The 16,844-nt window shown below is 39.7% G+C and overlaps 1 protein-coding gene across 4 annotated transcripts in view; it reads left to right on the forward strand.

The window, feature by feature from the left end:
* Positions 1-3,224: 3,224 nt before the first annotated feature.
* Positions 3,225-16,844, forward strand: part of MUSK (muscle associated receptor tyrosine kinase) — an 88,627-nt gene continuing 75,007 nt past the window's right edge. For all 4 annotated transcript variants that reach the window (XM_019796724.2, XM_034664248.1, XM_034664249.1 and 1 more), the window contains exons 1-2: positions 3,225-3,415; positions 12,618-12,744. In XM_019796724.2, coding sequence (XP_019652283.1) covers positions 3,337-3,415; positions 12,618-12,744 — 206 coding nt within the window. In that variant the 5' untranslated portion in view covers positions 3,225-3,336. The remainder of the gene's footprint in view (positions 3,416-12,617; positions 12,745-16,844) is intronic.

A 16,844-nucleotide genomic window follows, 5' to 3' on the forward strand; every position in this document is an offset into this window, starting at 1 on the left:
GACATTAAGCTCCACTGCCTGTTGCTAAGCCTCCACATACAGGAGGTATTCGGTATAATGCATTAATTCATTGAACAAACATCTTCTTTCAAGAGTCCTTTCCAATCTCATAAGGTGTAGGCCTCTTGATGCACCTCTAATCACTATCCTAACAGTTCATGGGAGATCCTATCCATTTTTAAAAATACAACCCCACACTATCTCTTTGACTCCCCAGGAGTTTTCTGGAAAGGGAAATCCATGTGGCATTCATGACCCACTGTCTGCTGACCATTGAGATGGAGAATTAGGTCATGGCCCTTTGTGATAATTAGAAGGGGCTCTTTGCCAAGCTTCACCAGATGTATGAGAGCCTGGTGCAAACCAGAAGCACTAACGTGGTGACGTGATGACGTGCTGACTCCGGCAGGAATGGGGCTAGTGTCATCAGCTTCTGTGCAGCTGAATGCCGGTGTCTAGGTCAAGATGTGGCTCAGAACGGCGCTACTTACTCTTTGAGCCTCCTTCCCGGGAGTTTTGGCCAGCTTCTGAGATGAAGAAGCAAAGTCAGCAGAGGTGGTGAGGCAAGCTTCATTGGCAGCTGACTGTATTTTATTAAAAGGAAGACTAGCCATCAGCCCCACATGCTCTCCTCATGCCCTGAAGAAGTCGTCAAAGAGTGGCACCCGGTCTCACCCTCTGTGGCTGAATAAGCCTGCTAGTGTAAGGAACAGATGTGCTGGCATTGCAGGATGGAAGGCCATTTTGTATCCGGGCTACAAGAAGCTGCTGCAAGGAATATAATTGGCTGGCAGCCTCTGGTTGCCACACTTTGGAATCTGCTGCAGTGGGCTTCACTCAGCCAATAACTGGTTCATTTCGAACCAGCACTCTCCCTCAAATACTAGCTTGAATTTTCCCTCAACAGAGTTTTGTCTCCCCTTAGCACTGCATGGTACTGTGCTCGCCTTGAGACATGGGTCATGGTGGAATTTGAAGGAGGAGATAATTCCCTGGGGTGACTCGTCTAGAGGGTACAGTTCCTACTGGATTCAAAACAGGTGCCATCACTGCTCATTCTATAGTTTAGAGGAAAGAGGATGAAGACTGTTCCTTCGCAAGTCCTCTCCCTGGTTATCTGAAGGAAGAAGGCTGTTTCAGGGGCTCACCTTGGGCTTCCCGTCACTGATGGCTGGTACTAATTTAGCTCACAAATCTAGAGTCAACCAAATTTTCAGAACCCTGTACTTTCCCTAGTGTTACTTATGGAAATGACAGGTAGCCACACCGTTCATCCTGCTGATTCCTAAATTTCACATAAAATATATGCTCATCTTACTAACATCCAAATTTTCCATGAAATATGCAGCATTCATAGGATATTCTCAACAGAAACCTCATCAAATCTCTCTCTCTTCTATTAAAATTGCATTAGCATTATTCTGGTTGCAGTTTAAGCACTCACACTCATATGGCTTTGCACATAATCTCTTATTCATGGAGCAAAAAAGCTTCCGACAGCCCTGGCTTACCTGGTCTTCACAGGTGCTGATCTAAGAAGGAAGAGTTTATTTTTCATTAGGTCCAGGAAAATACAAGATCTTGGACTGGCCAGTATGAGCTATAAGCCCATTTCTGAATCAATCACTATGGTTAGGTAGCAAAGGTGTTCCACATGGAAAATATTTGCAATGTATATAACAAATGACACAAATTTTTTATAGCAAGCATACATTAAAAACTCCTATAAATAAGAAAAAGAAGAATGACCTAAGAGGAAAACAAACAAAAGCCACAGAAGAGGAAAATGAATAACAAATATGAAAAATTCTCCTTACCAACAGTATTCAGTGAAATAAATGTAAGTAACAACAATGAAATACCATTTTTACTCTACTCAAATATAAGAATTCAAAGGCAAATGTTGATGAGAGTGTGGGGAGACGGGGCCTCACACACACTGCTGGGGAGTAAACACAGCATCATATATCCATACTTCAGATGACTACGTTGTCAATAGAAATAATGGGTAGTAAGGTATGTGTTAGCACGGTGAAATCTCCAAGACAGATTGTTCAGTGGGAAAAGGCAATTCGCAGAGTAGAATGTTTTGGAAGCTGTGGCGGTGCACCTTCAGGAGAACCTGCTGCAAGGAATGTGACTGGCTGACATCCCACAGCTGCCAACTCCATGGACTCATGAAGCCAAAGAATGAGGGCATATCAACACAAGGCAAAATATCTTAAAACAGTGTGGTGTAAGCGCAATGATAGAGATGTGCACGATATAGATATAGAGATAAAGATATAGATAGATGATAGATAGATAGATAGATGATAGATAGATAGATAGAAAGACAGACAGACAGACATAAGCATAGATACGTGCATGCCCAGAGGAGGCAAACCCAATGCAACTTTGGGAAGATATGGGACTTTGAGTCTGGAACGGCTCTCAGGAGGGACGATGATCAAGCTGAGATGTTAGCTGGGTGCAGAGAAGAGGAAAGCTTTCCAGGCGGGCAGAACAGCATGAGCAACTCATGGAGGGAAGAAAGCTGTATGCAGGAACTTATGGCAGGTTGCTAAATATTAAAATAGAGGCTGGGATTGCAACAGATGAGGCTAGTGAGATAGGCAGGGTCCCGCAAGGCCTCCCTTGTCATCGTGGAGAGGTTGGAATAGGTTTTTACGTGGCGAGAAGCCACAGAAGGCTTTGGAGCAGGACAGCCCATCTGAGAAGAGACTAGAGGATGATAAGACACAGGTGAGAACAGACCGACGCTATCGCCATCACTCAGAGAAGGCGAATGTCTGGAAAGGAGATTGGGATAGTGTTATACTAGTTGGAATCAATGGAGGGGAAGAAATCCAGGAATATGGCGTCGGTACCATCTGTAGGAATTGGTAATGGGCTGGAAGTAGGAGGTGGGGTGAGAGATGGGGAGGAGCCCAGTTAGATACACCCAGGGTTCTGGCGTGAGTGCGGAGAGGTGGTGAACTGAATCACATCAGGAAACCTATACCTCAGGGAATACGGTGATGGTTGCAAAGGCATCTGGTATTGTCCTTCTGCCACTGTCTTAAAAGGGATTCTAAAGGGATTTTCTTTCCCTTGTTCCTCCAGCACTACACTTGCATTACTGGCCTAAGTGGATACTCACCAGCTGGCCATGTCCATCACTACAGCCAAGTCTGAGAATTCCTGATTATACTTAGAGCCTGTGGAGCTGCTGACACAAACAGTCATCAGCAGACGACCCTTTTGTAACCCACTATGCTTTAAAATGTAAACTGTGGGGGCATTTTCCTTGCATTGTCCAGAAGGAACTTTCTCCTGCCTGAGCCTGGATTAATCATGAGAGAGCTCGTCAACATTCCACTGGTACATATTCTTACTTTGGTTGCCTTCAGCGGGACTGAGAAACTTCCAAAAGGTTTGTTTCAGGAATCTTGTCTTCTTGTTGCCTTATCATAGTTCTAGAGTGTGTGTGTGTGTGTGTGTGTGTGTGTGTGTGTGCGCGCTCCGATCGTGACCGATTCATATGATGGTGGGCTTGGGTGTTACTTGGTGAAGTAGGGTGCAGTGTACAGAGAGGGAGAAAACTGTATAAATAAGCAGTGGATTGATGGTCTCATTTCTACTGGCATCCCCCCCCCGCCACCGCTTAAGTTCTGCAGTAAAAAATTTAGCCACACAGTGAATGTGGAGCCCTCACTTGTAGAGAAACATCAGCAGGTAGACTGCAAGTTATCAAGGTCCGTTTTGTTTATGTGTGTGTCAAACTTCAGGGTGGTCTAAATGGATAATGAAAACCTTTTCACATTAGGTTTGCCAGGAATATAATCAACCCTACTCCCAGATGTCCAGACTGTTTGCTTCTGAACAAAAATTATTTCCATTTTCAGTTTCAGTTTTGCAAAATTCTTAGTAAATATTTTAGTTCCTAAAAATTGGAATTAGAGAAAGACTCACACAATTTGCCTATATAATAAAAGCCTGAAGACAATGAGTTCTCACTAACTTTGAGGTTGGAGGCATGATTTGGCTTGGCAAGAGAGTGTGAGAGTTTTTTTTCAGAGTCTTTGGAATGTACCGGAAATAACACCACCTCAGGGAAAGGAAAGCAACTTAAGAAACTGACAGACACCTGTTGCAGTAGCAAGAATGTCCACAGTAATATGGTTTTTGGCCAGTGTATTATGAAACTGAGGCTAACGTATTTCAAATCAGGAAGAAAGACAGGAAAATATGTGACTTGCAAAGTGACTGAGGGCTTCGTTGAAATTCTTTTGAAGACACAAGTAAGATTGAATGATATCAGTTAAAGAGTTTTCAGACTGTCTTACAGTAAAAAGAGTTTTGTGTTTTATGATACTCTCAATTACTTATGTCCCCTTTACATTACTTTCCCAAAGAACTGAACACGTTTGTATTGTGTGGATAAGTGAAGGCAGTGTCTGTATGCAGATGGAAAATGTAGCTTTAGATTCTGTGGTTCACTAGAATTTCAGGAGCCACAAGGGCAAGACTGCTAATGAGATACAGCTTTCCTCACAAACAATCTGATTTCGTAGATTTGTGTTGTTTTGTTTTCCTTTTCTATCTTACACAAAGCAGAAAGGTATCTTTAGATGTACTTAAACATTTAATCACCAACTATTATTGTAGGGTATCTCCAGATAAGGAAGAATCTAGATCTTTTCAAACAGCTAATAATAGACAGAAAGACTTAACATTGGCTTCAGATTATTTTAATACTTCCGGATCATACAACGGATGTCCGGTAAGGTAGCACCTGAATGTTCACACTTACGGATTGTGGTAAGTCTTATTTGCAGTATTCTAAACCACAAAGTTACATAAAAACGACATGGTTAAACACTAAAATTTGCTAAAATGCAGTCTCATAAGGAGCAAAACAATTGATTTTGATAGTTCACATCAGGACTCAGTGCATTTAAAAAAACCTAGCTCTCTACATAAACAACTCCTAATTTATACTCTAGGAAGAACTGATTTATAGTTTCCAGACTTTACAGGTAAAGCCCTTAATTCAAATGCACACTATCTCTATTTTGAAAAATTCAAAATATGGTGATGTAAAGATAATTGCCCAGTCTACTGTATTTATGGTAAACTTTAAACTAGTATGAACTTAACACCAACCCTAGCCAAGAATACCAGGCCTAGTAGAACAAACATCCATTAACTACACACACCTGCTCTGAGAATAAACATTATCACAAAAATGTAGTCCTTAAAATTTTAAATGTCAGAGTTCATGGAATATACTGGCACAAAAACCACAAAAATATGCTATTATTTTAATACTACGAAAAGTAATAAAGATGTTCCACACAAACTCTCTCATACTTATTTTCTCTATTCTTGACAGAGAATAAAAAGAGTTTTTTAGGTGGATACCTTTGTCTTAAGTCCTTTATCATGAATGAAGCAAGGAATCTGCACAATAATGTGTTACCAAATAGACTGACAGATCTTAAATAGTGCAAGAGTATTTAGTGGATTCTTTCCTAACAGTCCATATACCATTTCCTCAATAAAATTAATAACAGACTTTGTGGAATTAATAGTTTAGTTTTAATTTTAGCTTGAGATTCCCAATGTTCAAAGACAAGGGGAAATGTCACTCATTCTGAATCTTTCCAACTAGTAATACTTTCAGTGATGAGCTCAATACTGTAACCCCCAAGTAGGAGAAATTTACAAACCTTCATATATGAAAGTAATGAATGTTTCACTGAATACTCACCTTAACTACATACTTCAATAATATTTAGTGCTTTATCAGGGAATATTAAGTGTGCAGTGGGATTTAAAGTCTGTAGGAGTATAAGAGTTCATGTAAGCAGCACGAAGTTTGTTTAATACGCACAAAGAACTCCTGTCCAAACTCCACTTTTTAAATTACCCCATTTACTCCCACACCTAGAAGTTTCTGAGTCTAAGTGATTTATCTTCAGATATATTTGAGTAACTTCCTCTTCTAAATCGTATGTACACAAAGATAGGATTCACAGATTCAACATATGACTAAGTCAGGACAGGCACAGCTGTCATTGAAATCCAGGACACCGAGTCCTGGATGAATATTGACGTGCATTGAAAAAGCAACTCATTGCGTATTTGGGGAAACACAGTTGCTTTAAATATTATTGACCTTAGAGAACAGGAAGAAAGAGCAGAAATGTCAAGATTTCTCCCACATTTCCAGAGTAGTAGGCAAGTTCTCAGTGAAACAGGACTTGAGGTCATGGGAGAACAGGACAAGTGAGGGGTGAGTACAGGACCCAAAGGATGTGGCCCCACTCAGGAAAGTGAGCGAAGGAGAAGACCAGAGAATGCAGAAGAACTACATGGGCCATGCTGAGGACCTAACTGGGCTTGGGGACTGAGCCTCTGTCGTGGCCTTCATTTGCACCACTGTTTCACTTCATCTAACAATACTATATGCACATAGGAGCAGCAAGGACAGCTGGTTGGATTAGTTCAAGGTTGGTGCTCCCCAGGGTCAGTGCAGCTAAAGGACTAGAGAGTAAGGGAGCTGAGATTATATGGCAACATACCGTGCAGTCTAGGCTGAACAACAAAGGCAGTGAAGTGAGGACATTTAAGGCCTGGAAGAGAACGTTAAGATGAAGTTCCTTTTCCTAGTCGCCGATGTCTTTCTGTGTGTCTTTAGGGACAGCACAGAGTCTCTGTGAGCCTGTTTCCTTGTAACATGAAGAAGTGCATAGTAGTGCTCAACATATAACGTCACATACTATGCTAAGTACTGTCAATGATGGGGGAACTGTTCACTCTTGGGTAACATGCACATTTTAGATGGGGCCCTGTGAGACCATGTCTTAACCCAAGTGAATTTCCCCAGGAGAGGCAATTTCGGATACTCTAACAGCCTGACCCAGAACTCCCACTGGCCTGTGCCCAGTACCATTCCTGAAGGCAAGGCCCAAAAGTGTGTTCTGTGACAAAGAAAGAATGATACAACATTAATAAGTGACTGAGATTACTGATGAAGTTTACAAACTCCAAAGGCATCATCATAAAAAATAACTTGCATTTTGTTATATCACCAGTAGAATAAATGTGTCCGTTTCTAAGATAAGCCAAATGATGAGCAATACTGAATACCCTCTTTCTTTGGGGAATCTGAAAATTTTCCAGCACCTAAAGTGTTTTCTCATACTGAAAGAACAATACTGTATTCATGATGTTAGGAAAAAAAAAACATGAATATATCCCAAGTCTGAGTATTTCTAATTTTACCAAAACAGAAAGGAGCAAATACACCTGGCTTCTTGGTTTATGCGATCATTTGGTCGTGCTAATCAACAGCTATTCAACCAGAAGCTGGTATGGCAATGGCCATGTGGTCGAGCCCATAAAAGGGTATGTCACGTCCTTCTCATCAAGAAGCAGCTAGGATCCAAGTTAAGCTACTCTTTGGGTACAGGAAAGTGTTGTGCTCATTTTCATGCATTTGTTATTCATGTGGTCCTTGGATTGAGGGAAGAAATAGTGCCCTAGTTTAAACAGACTCCAGCTGAGATGAAAGCTGGATAAGAGAATGAAAGTAAACAGGAGACAGTCTGCTGAGTCAACAAATATCATTAAATACAACGATGTGATTTTGTTTGTAATAATTTGAAAGTGGATTTGTTTGGATAACTTTGAAAGATGGGCAAAGTGAACTTAGCCAACTATATCCTGCCTATCTAAATTGATATTAATGTAAATCTTATTTTTCCTCTGTCTGTGAATAGTATTGCTGACAACGTAGAATAGCTTAGAGTTAAAAGATAGGAACTTTAAACCAACCTTCACCTGGAAGTTCAGCTCTATCACTTACTACTTTCATTATGTTTAGACAAGTTACTTAGGCATTCTTGGCCCCCATTCCTCATCTGTGAATGAGAATAATAACAGTATCTCCCTTCATGTTTGTTGTGATATATGAGATAATGAATGAAAAGTGTAATGCATGGCCCATGGTAGGTTCTTAATTTTGGATGCTAAAATTATTAAAAAAACAAAGTCAAACATGACCCTACCATGCCACTGTACATGATGGGAAGGTGTTAATATAATAAAGTTCTTCATAAAACCTCATGTATGTCTCCATAAATGTCAAGACATTGTAACATTTACTTCCTTGATCTTAACTGATCTCAACAGTTTGTAAAAATATTAATAGTATGTCTATTACCTCTGTCACTCTGGAAGTATCAAGTGAGAAGTAACTAATGAATCAAGTTTATTTTCTTACGATACATGGCCATGAAGAATGATTTTGAAAATACAAAATAGAGAAAAGCTTTAATAGAAAAAAATCACCCCGACTTCAAGACCGTTCACGTGTTGGTATATTTTCTTCCATTTTTTCTAGGTATCATAAAGACTGTTTATGCAGTTCTGCTACCTGCCGCTTCTTCTTACCACGAACGCATGAGTATATTCTATACTATCGACACTCTTCAAAATACCATTTGCAGGGACTGTGTAAATAATACCCTGTTTAGGCAAGAGTTGCTGATATATGTTTAATATCCACCTCTCTGAGACAAAAGGAAAGGCCCTCATTTGTTGCATTTGTTGATTTCTGTAGTGTAAATACTCTGACCACAATCGATTTCAAGCTCATGACAAATATTGAATTGGGAAGAGATGTGCAGTAGCATATGCCTTTACATACTATTTCTACTGCACTTACATTGAATGCAAATTACCTCAAGAGCATAGGTAATAGTACAACGTAGTAAAATAATTAGGAAGCGATCCATTTTGAGTATTATTATTTTGGTTTTGACATGATTTATTTAATTATAATTTTTTTAATTTTAATTTGTTAACTTGAGTAGAGTTGGCACAAAATGTTAGCATTAGTTTCAGGTGTACAACAGAGTGATTCACCTTCTCTCTATGTTATGCTCTGCTCACCCCAAGCGTAGCCACCCTCTCTCACCTAAATTTATATAATTTAGCTTTTAATAATGGCTCTATTTAACAATTGTGTCACAAAATTCTGGAAAAATTAACACTTGGCTCTATCTAGCCAGCCAGTACCAGCCAGCTCCCGCAGAGCGCAGCTAGAAGGCAAAACTGGGTGCCAGAACTTTCTTCCACTTCAGCACAATTAGTACAATTTACTACAATGAATCTGTTTTGTACAGTGAAGGTCATCTATGTGCCTTTCCATCTTCAGATTATTTCCTTGGGAGAGATTCCCAGAAGTAAATATTAATGGTAAATGTGCAAGTCATCCAGAGACCAGGACAACAACTGAATTGTTCAGGCTTCTCCTTCTAAATTACCAAATCAAATAACACACAGTGTTCCATATGGGCAAAGGACAATTTTAAATGCTTCACATATATTCACTTAATGAATCCTCCTGAAAAGCCTCTGTGGTGGTTTTATTATCATCTCCATCTATTCTCTTTCTACCTTTAAAAAAAAAATGCCTTTTATAAAGGCCTCAGACATACAGTTCATTTAAACATCACATCAGTCAATGTGTTAACCCGGGGGATGGAAAAAGGTCTAAGACATTGTCCCTGGCCCCAAATCTCAAGGTTTTTATAATTGAGTATGGGACAAAGACATAAACAGATCATTTTAATAGCGTCTGTGTGACAAGTGCTGTAAGTGTGACATTTGCAGGATGACCTAAGGTTAAGGAAAAGGGCATTTGGCTCTGTCGAGCAAGTCTGGGAAATTGGGAGAAGATGCTGCTTGAACTGGATCTTAAGAAAAGAACAACGTTAAGAAGGAAGATGTGGGCCTCGTGGGACACTTGTAAGCACCATGTTCCCTTACTCTCGGCCCATGAGTTTGTCTCTGAGTTTACTGAAAAAAGAAGGTTTGTCTAGATAGTGGATGCATGTTTAATGGCCAATGTGCCAGTTTGTTCCAGGTGTTTTGTTTTTTTTTTTTAAGGCTTGCATTCTTATTTTTTTTTATAATTTTTATTTTGTTATTTTAGTTACCATACAGTACATCCCCAGTTTTTGATGCAATGTTCCATGACTCATTATTTGCGTATAACACCCAGTGCGCCATGCTGTTCCAGGTGTTTCATGAGGCTATCACCCCCTACCCTGCACCTAAAATACTGTTCATACCACTTACTTGGTTGTCATGTGTACCGTGCATTTTAACTAAAATGACCATATAATTTATTGTCCAAAATCAGGCACTTTTGGAGGACAGGGGGCACCATTAATAATTGTGCCAGGAGGGGCGCCTGGGTGGCTCAGTTGTTAAGCGTCTGCCTTCGGCTCAGGGCGTGATCCCAGAGTTCTGGGATCGAGCCCCACGTCGGGCTCCACTGGGAGCCTGCTTCTTCCTCTCCCACTCCCCCTGCTTGTGTTCCCTCTCTCGCTGGCTGTCTCTCTCTCTATCAAATAAATAAATAAAATCTTTAAAAAAATAAATAACTGTGCCAGGAGAGCAGGCATAACTGACTATTATAGCTGATCGTTTATTATCTAGATTGTAGCAGAGATGGGTTTTACACCTCTTTTTGCTTCTACTGAACCTGGTGCTTGCTACATGGAAAACAGTAAATAAATCTCTGATAAATAATAATAATGATAACAAACTGGTAGTGATAATTATTTTAAATAAAATTATGCAATGGGGTAGATTTCCAGACTCACCCAAATACAGGTGTTGGCACTTTGCCACACCATCTAGCCCTTGAGATGCCCAGGACCCCACCCCGTTTGCTTTGGTGGATTCATAGGTTTCCTTAAGAATTCAAGAAGGGTGAATCCCGCTCCCACCCTGCTCTCATCCTTCTTAACTTCTTTGTCTTCCTAACTCTTATAATCCAGGTGACCCTCATTTCACAGGGGAACAGAAGGAGGGAAAGGACCATGTTACAGCCTCTCTTCCTGTTGTCTTTCTTTTTGTGGAACAAACACACACACACACAAACAAAATAACAACAAAACACAAAAACAAAAACAAAACCAGCTTTGGGATATAACTCAAATACAACGCACCTTACCCATTTAAAGTATACGATTCACAGAGTTGTGCATTTATTATCAAAATTAAGTTTAGAACATTTTCATTACACCTAAAAGAAATCCTGTGTCCTTTAAGCCACCAATCACCCCCAATCCCTCCATCCTCTCCCCCGGTCCTAGGTAGTGGCTCATGCATTTTCTGACTACAGAATGGCCCATCTGGACATTTCATATACATGGAATCCTACAGTACGTTGTTCTTATGACTGGCTTCTTTCACTTAGCTTATTTTTCCAAGGTTCATCCATGTTGTGGTATATATTGGTATTTCATTCCATTTTTTTTTGGCAAATAATATTCCACTGTATGGATATGCCCATTTTGTTGACCTGTTAATCTGTTGATAGACACTTGGTTTGCTTCCACCTTTTGGCTATTGTGAATAACACTGCTATGAATACAGTTGTATAAATATGAGTCCCTGCTTTCAATACTTTTGGGTATAGACCCAGAAGTGGACCTGCCAGATCATATGGTAATCCTAGGCTTAATTTTTTGAGAAGCCACTATCCTGTTTTCCACAGCAGCTGCACCATTTTACATTCCCGCTAGCAATGCACAAGGGTTCTAATTTTTCCACCTCCTCGCCCAGATTTGCTGTGGATGTGAAGTGGTATCTAACTGTGATTTGTTCACATTTCCTTAATGGCTAATGGTATCGAGCATCTTTTCACATGCTTGTGCCTCCAACATAAATGAAATTTATACAAATTCTTTGAAGAAATGTCTATGCGGATCTTTGCCCATTTTTTATTTGGGTATTTTGTCTTTTTACGTATTGAGTCTTTTTCTAATCTACTCACATGCAGATATGAATTCTTTGCAAATCTGATGAAGCTTGGGCTTTAAAATCTTTTGTTTGCAGGAGCGCCCTTCTAAACCCGTCAGTGGGTTCTAGCAATGTGTTCATATGAACATATATTATTATGAAATCTAGAAAAAAATTGTTTTTTTGGTTTTTTTTAAAGATTTTATTTATTTATTCGACAGAGATAGAGACAGCCAGCGAGAGAGGGGACACAAGCAGGGGGAGTGGGAGAGGAAGAAGCAGGCTCATAAGCAGAGGAGCCTGATGTGGGGCTCGATCCCAGAACTCCGGGATCACGCCCTGAGCCGAAGGCAGATGCCTAACCACTGTGCCACCCAGGCGCCCCCAAAAAAATTGTTTTTAAACAATTGTTAAGACCTCTTTTCATTCTGATTCCCTTTAGTCATACTTCCCTTCAAGCTGATTTGTGTTGGGTGGCCACAGATATTTTGTATGTCTAATTTTATATTTTTTTCCTCAAGGTGTGTACCCAAATTACATAACTTTGGGCTTCACAAACCCTGGATCTGCCCCTACTTATATAAAATAAATTCTTTCCCACTCTCTTGAGAGCCTTCTCTTTCGATTCTCAAATACCTCGTTTAAAGTAGAAACAAAATACTCTACGTAAGATCTTCCTTCCTTTTGGGCAACTTTCTACTATGGGTAAATATAATTCTCATTCAGGTAGTCATTGCCTCTGACTGCTCACAGAGGATTAGTAAACAGCATTCTAGAATGTTCTCATCTGCTGTCTCCTCTCCTTGTAGCTCCTGTCATCACTACTCCTCTGGAAACAGTAGATGCCTTAGTTGAAGAAGTGGCTACTTTCATGTGTGCAGTGGAATCCTATCCCCAGCCTGAAATTTCCTGGACCAGAAATAAAATTCTCATTAAGTACGTATTCTGCCTTCTTCTGGTAAGAAGGTCCACTGCTGCCTTGCAATTTAACTTTGTCATAAATGGAATCACAGCTCTTGGTAGTACAAAAGCTCCCCTTCTAGAATATGAAAAATGTAAATGTCCTCGTTTTATACATGTAAGATCCGAACATCAGTGAGGTTAAGAGAATTGCCCAAAGCAAAAGAGAGATTTCATTGACATGGGGACATCTGGGCTATTTCCAGGACCCTGTTAGGAAACACCATGGCATCCTAGGTCTGGGGGCACAGAGCACATGTTTCAGGACATGCTGGGGAATTAACAGGGACCAGACTTATCTCCTCTATTTCTACTATCCCAATAAAACAAAGTATATGTTGTCTAGGAACCTGACCTCTAGGTCACCGTAACTTTTTCTTTTGAAAGTCAGAAGGGGCTCCTGATATATAATGAGGCAGCCTCTCCAACAGATAAAATTCCCACTTGACATGAAAAGGTCATGCTATCTTTTCCTCATTTACAATAGTTATCTGATCAAAAACACTCTAAAAAAATCTGTAAGGAAGGGAACCACTGGCTTCCCAGCAGGCAATATACCTTTGCACTAGGGCCAGAGTGCTTACGCTGGTATCCATAGACGGAGGTCCATGAACTTGCATGAGGAAAAATTATGTCTTTATTTGCACTAAACCCTAATGAAATTAAGTGTTTCCTTCTATGATACATGTTGTAATGTGGGAAAGAACCCTGTGCTGTTATCACCTTCTGGTTGTCTCCCAAGCAAGCTATTTCAAAAGTCCTGGAAGAGGAAGCCTCAAAATAAGATGCTTGAAATACAGTTGATCAAATCCATGTAAAATACATAGATAGAGACAAGGGGAAAGAAATGCGATAAGTTAATGTACTTAGGAACCTTGGTTCACTCAGTGTTTCTATGTCCAGTCTCTCTTGAGCCTCAGACTTCCCCACGGCAGTGTTCTTACAAGGACCAGCGTGGAGGCTGAGCCCACAGGCAGAAGACACCCGAAGCTACTAACATATCCTTGCTCCTTTGGAGAGACACAAGCACACCTGGCCACGACTCTAGCTTGCCAATGAGCCTGCTGAACAGCAATGGATTTTAAGTGTGTTTCTTGGGTAGAGTGCATGGGACCATAAAGGGACCACATATTTATTTTTTAAGAGAAAGAGAAGAAGTGAGAGAGCAGGGAGGGGAAGAGGGAGAGAGAGAATCTAAAGCAGGCTCCATGCCCAGTGCTCGGAGACTGACATGGCACTCAGTCCCACAACCCTAGATTGTGACCTGAGATGAAATCAAGAATCAGACACCCAACTGACTAAGCCACCAGGTGCCTCAAGAGACCACATTTTATGTCACCAATGGGTGCTTGATTTAGGGGTGACAGAGATGTTGGTCTAGAGGGGCATGATTATAAACTTGTCTTTCCATCCCTTTCTACTTGAAGCCATACTCTTCTTTGTTCCATCATATTTTCTATCTATTCCATCAATCTTTGGCAGGTTGCTATTTTACTTACTGCCTACACTCAACACACCTTACCAGCTCTCCCTGTGTTTCACAACTCACTCTCCTGTCTCCCTCTAACATGAGTCATTGTGCCATTATCTCCTAAGCTGTTAGCTTTGCGATTTATATGCTTCACATTTTCATGAGTTTTATCTGTTATTTATGTCTTTGTCTTCTATAGTAAAATAAATAAAATAATGTTTTTAAATAATACAGAAAAACCTCATTGTAAATATGGATTATGAATCACAGTGGTCGGAAAAGAATCTGTGAAGTTATCACAGAAGTTAGATAGATTTGCATTACATTATAGCTGTTGCATATATATTGACATATTTATATTCTTCCCTACTTTGAAATTATAATAGTTGTTAGGTAGTCAACATTCAGTATTTAAAGGTCGATATGCAAACACTACCCTCCCCGCCACAGCCCTCCAACTTGTCTGGGAAGGAAGTTCAATGCCTGTATCATAAATAGCTTTAAAAAATATGGCACTGTGATCCTCTCATGCTTCTCTCTCAACATAATAAGGAGATGGAGAAATGGACAATGAAAGAGTTTTTTTTAATTACACAAAGAAAATCAGCATTAGAATATATATATTATATTTATGCATATATATTTATTTATATGTAAATAAATATAAGCTCATGCCAACTTGGCTTGTAATACTGTGAATAAAATCACTTAGTACATTTGAATCTTCCCTTTATTATAAGGCAAAAATGTTACAAATAAATAAGAAGTAAATGGAGCTATAGGTTTGAATAGTTAGTTGTTAGTCAAAGAATCTGTAAGATAGGAAGAAACTACATTTTGAAAGTATATTCGATGTCCTTTGGGGAATAACGAATACCTGGACACGGAAGAAACCTGACAAGCACCACCTCAGCCAGGTGATCAAGGTCAATATCAACTGTGGGAAATGACATTGATAGCATACCCTTGTTACGACGTGATATGGCACTCTGCTTTTGTGAACTTCCTCCCAAAAGCCACAAACCCAGATTTATCGTGATAAAAACATAAGGCAAAGTCCAGTAGAGGGGCATCCTACAAAATACTTGATAAGTAATCCTCAAAACGGTCAAGGTCATCAAAAACAAGGAAAGTCTTAGAAACTGTTGCAGTCAAAAAGACCCTAAGGAGATATGACAAATAAATGTAATCTGGTGTCCTGGATGAGATCATGCAACAGACAGAGACATTAGGTAAAAACTAAACAAACCTGAATAAACTAAGACTTACAGAAACTAGTTAATACTGTATCAATATTGGTTCATTAATTGTAACAAATGTGCCACACTAATCAAAGATGTTCACAATAGAGGAGACTCATGAGGGAGGAATACAGAAAGTGCTATCTTTTCAATTTTTCTATAAATCTAAAACTGTTCTAAAAATTCTATTTTAAAAATTATAAATACTTGAGTGTTCCTCACAATCCACAAGGAATTTACTCTAATTAAGCAACAACGATGCAACAGCTTATAAATCTTGGACACTTTGTATTTCACAGAGTGGCTAGACTCTTGGTCCACAAGCACATCTGTAAAATATTCCAATGTTCATATTTTTCCATGAACACTTACACATAGCAAAACAAAACAAAATCAGCAAAATTACGTGAGAGGGAGTATCATGGCTTGCCACAATTATTTATTGTGAGTTAGTGAACTACCCAGTGATTACATTATCCTTAGTCACATTAGACCAAAACTGACTACACGTCTTTTGGTTCCTCTCCAGGATGACAGTCACCTGTTGAGAGTAGAATATCAAGAATCACTTTCTTTCCCATTTTTTGTTTTCACATTTGTTCCCTATTTCTACTGTAACAAATGACCAAAAACTTAGTGGCCTAAAATAATAGAGATTCATTATCTTACAGTTCTGGCAGTCAGAAGTCTGCAATAGGTCTCTCTGGGCTAAAATCCAGGTGTTGACAGAGCTACATTCTTCCTGGTGGCACCAGGGAAGAATCTGATTTCTTGCCTTTCCCAGCTTCGAGAGGGCTACCTGCCTTCCCTGGCCCCTTCCTCCACTTTCAAAGCCAGCAATTCCATCCCTCTGCCCTCTGCTACCGTCGCAGCTCCTCTCATTCTTCAGCTTCCCTCTACCATCTTTCAAGGACCATCATGATTACACTGGGCCAATTTGCACAAGCCATGATATTCTATTTTAAGACCCTTGGTATCTGTAAAATCCCTTTGCCATGTAAGGTAACATATTTACGGGTCCTGGGGATTAAGACGTGGATTTTGGGGGGAACATTTTTCTGCCTAATGTATACATTTTGCATAAAGAATCTTTATTTGGTCATAAAACCCACTTTTATGTTGATGCTTCCCCTCACATTTTTCTGTTTCCCTAATTCCCTTCCCAACAAACAGCATGTAATTTAATGAGATAATGTATGCAAAACATCTATTTTTATAGTTTGAAGCTGTTTTGCTTCCTTATATATTCCAAGGAACTAGAATTGTGCTTGGCACTTGTCAGGCACTCAACAAATATTTGTTTAATAATGAATGCTCAGTTAATTGTTAGGCACTTCTATAAATATTTAGTTCTTCCCACTGGT

Source organism: Ailuropoda melanoleuca, chromosome 7 (genome assembly GCF_002007445.2).
Source record: "Ailuropoda melanoleuca isolate Jingjing chromosome 7, ASM200744v2, whole genome shotgun sequence".
Taxonomy (NCBI): domain Eukaryota; kingdom Metazoa; phylum Chordata; class Mammalia; order Carnivora; family Ursidae; genus Ailuropoda; species Ailuropoda melanoleuca.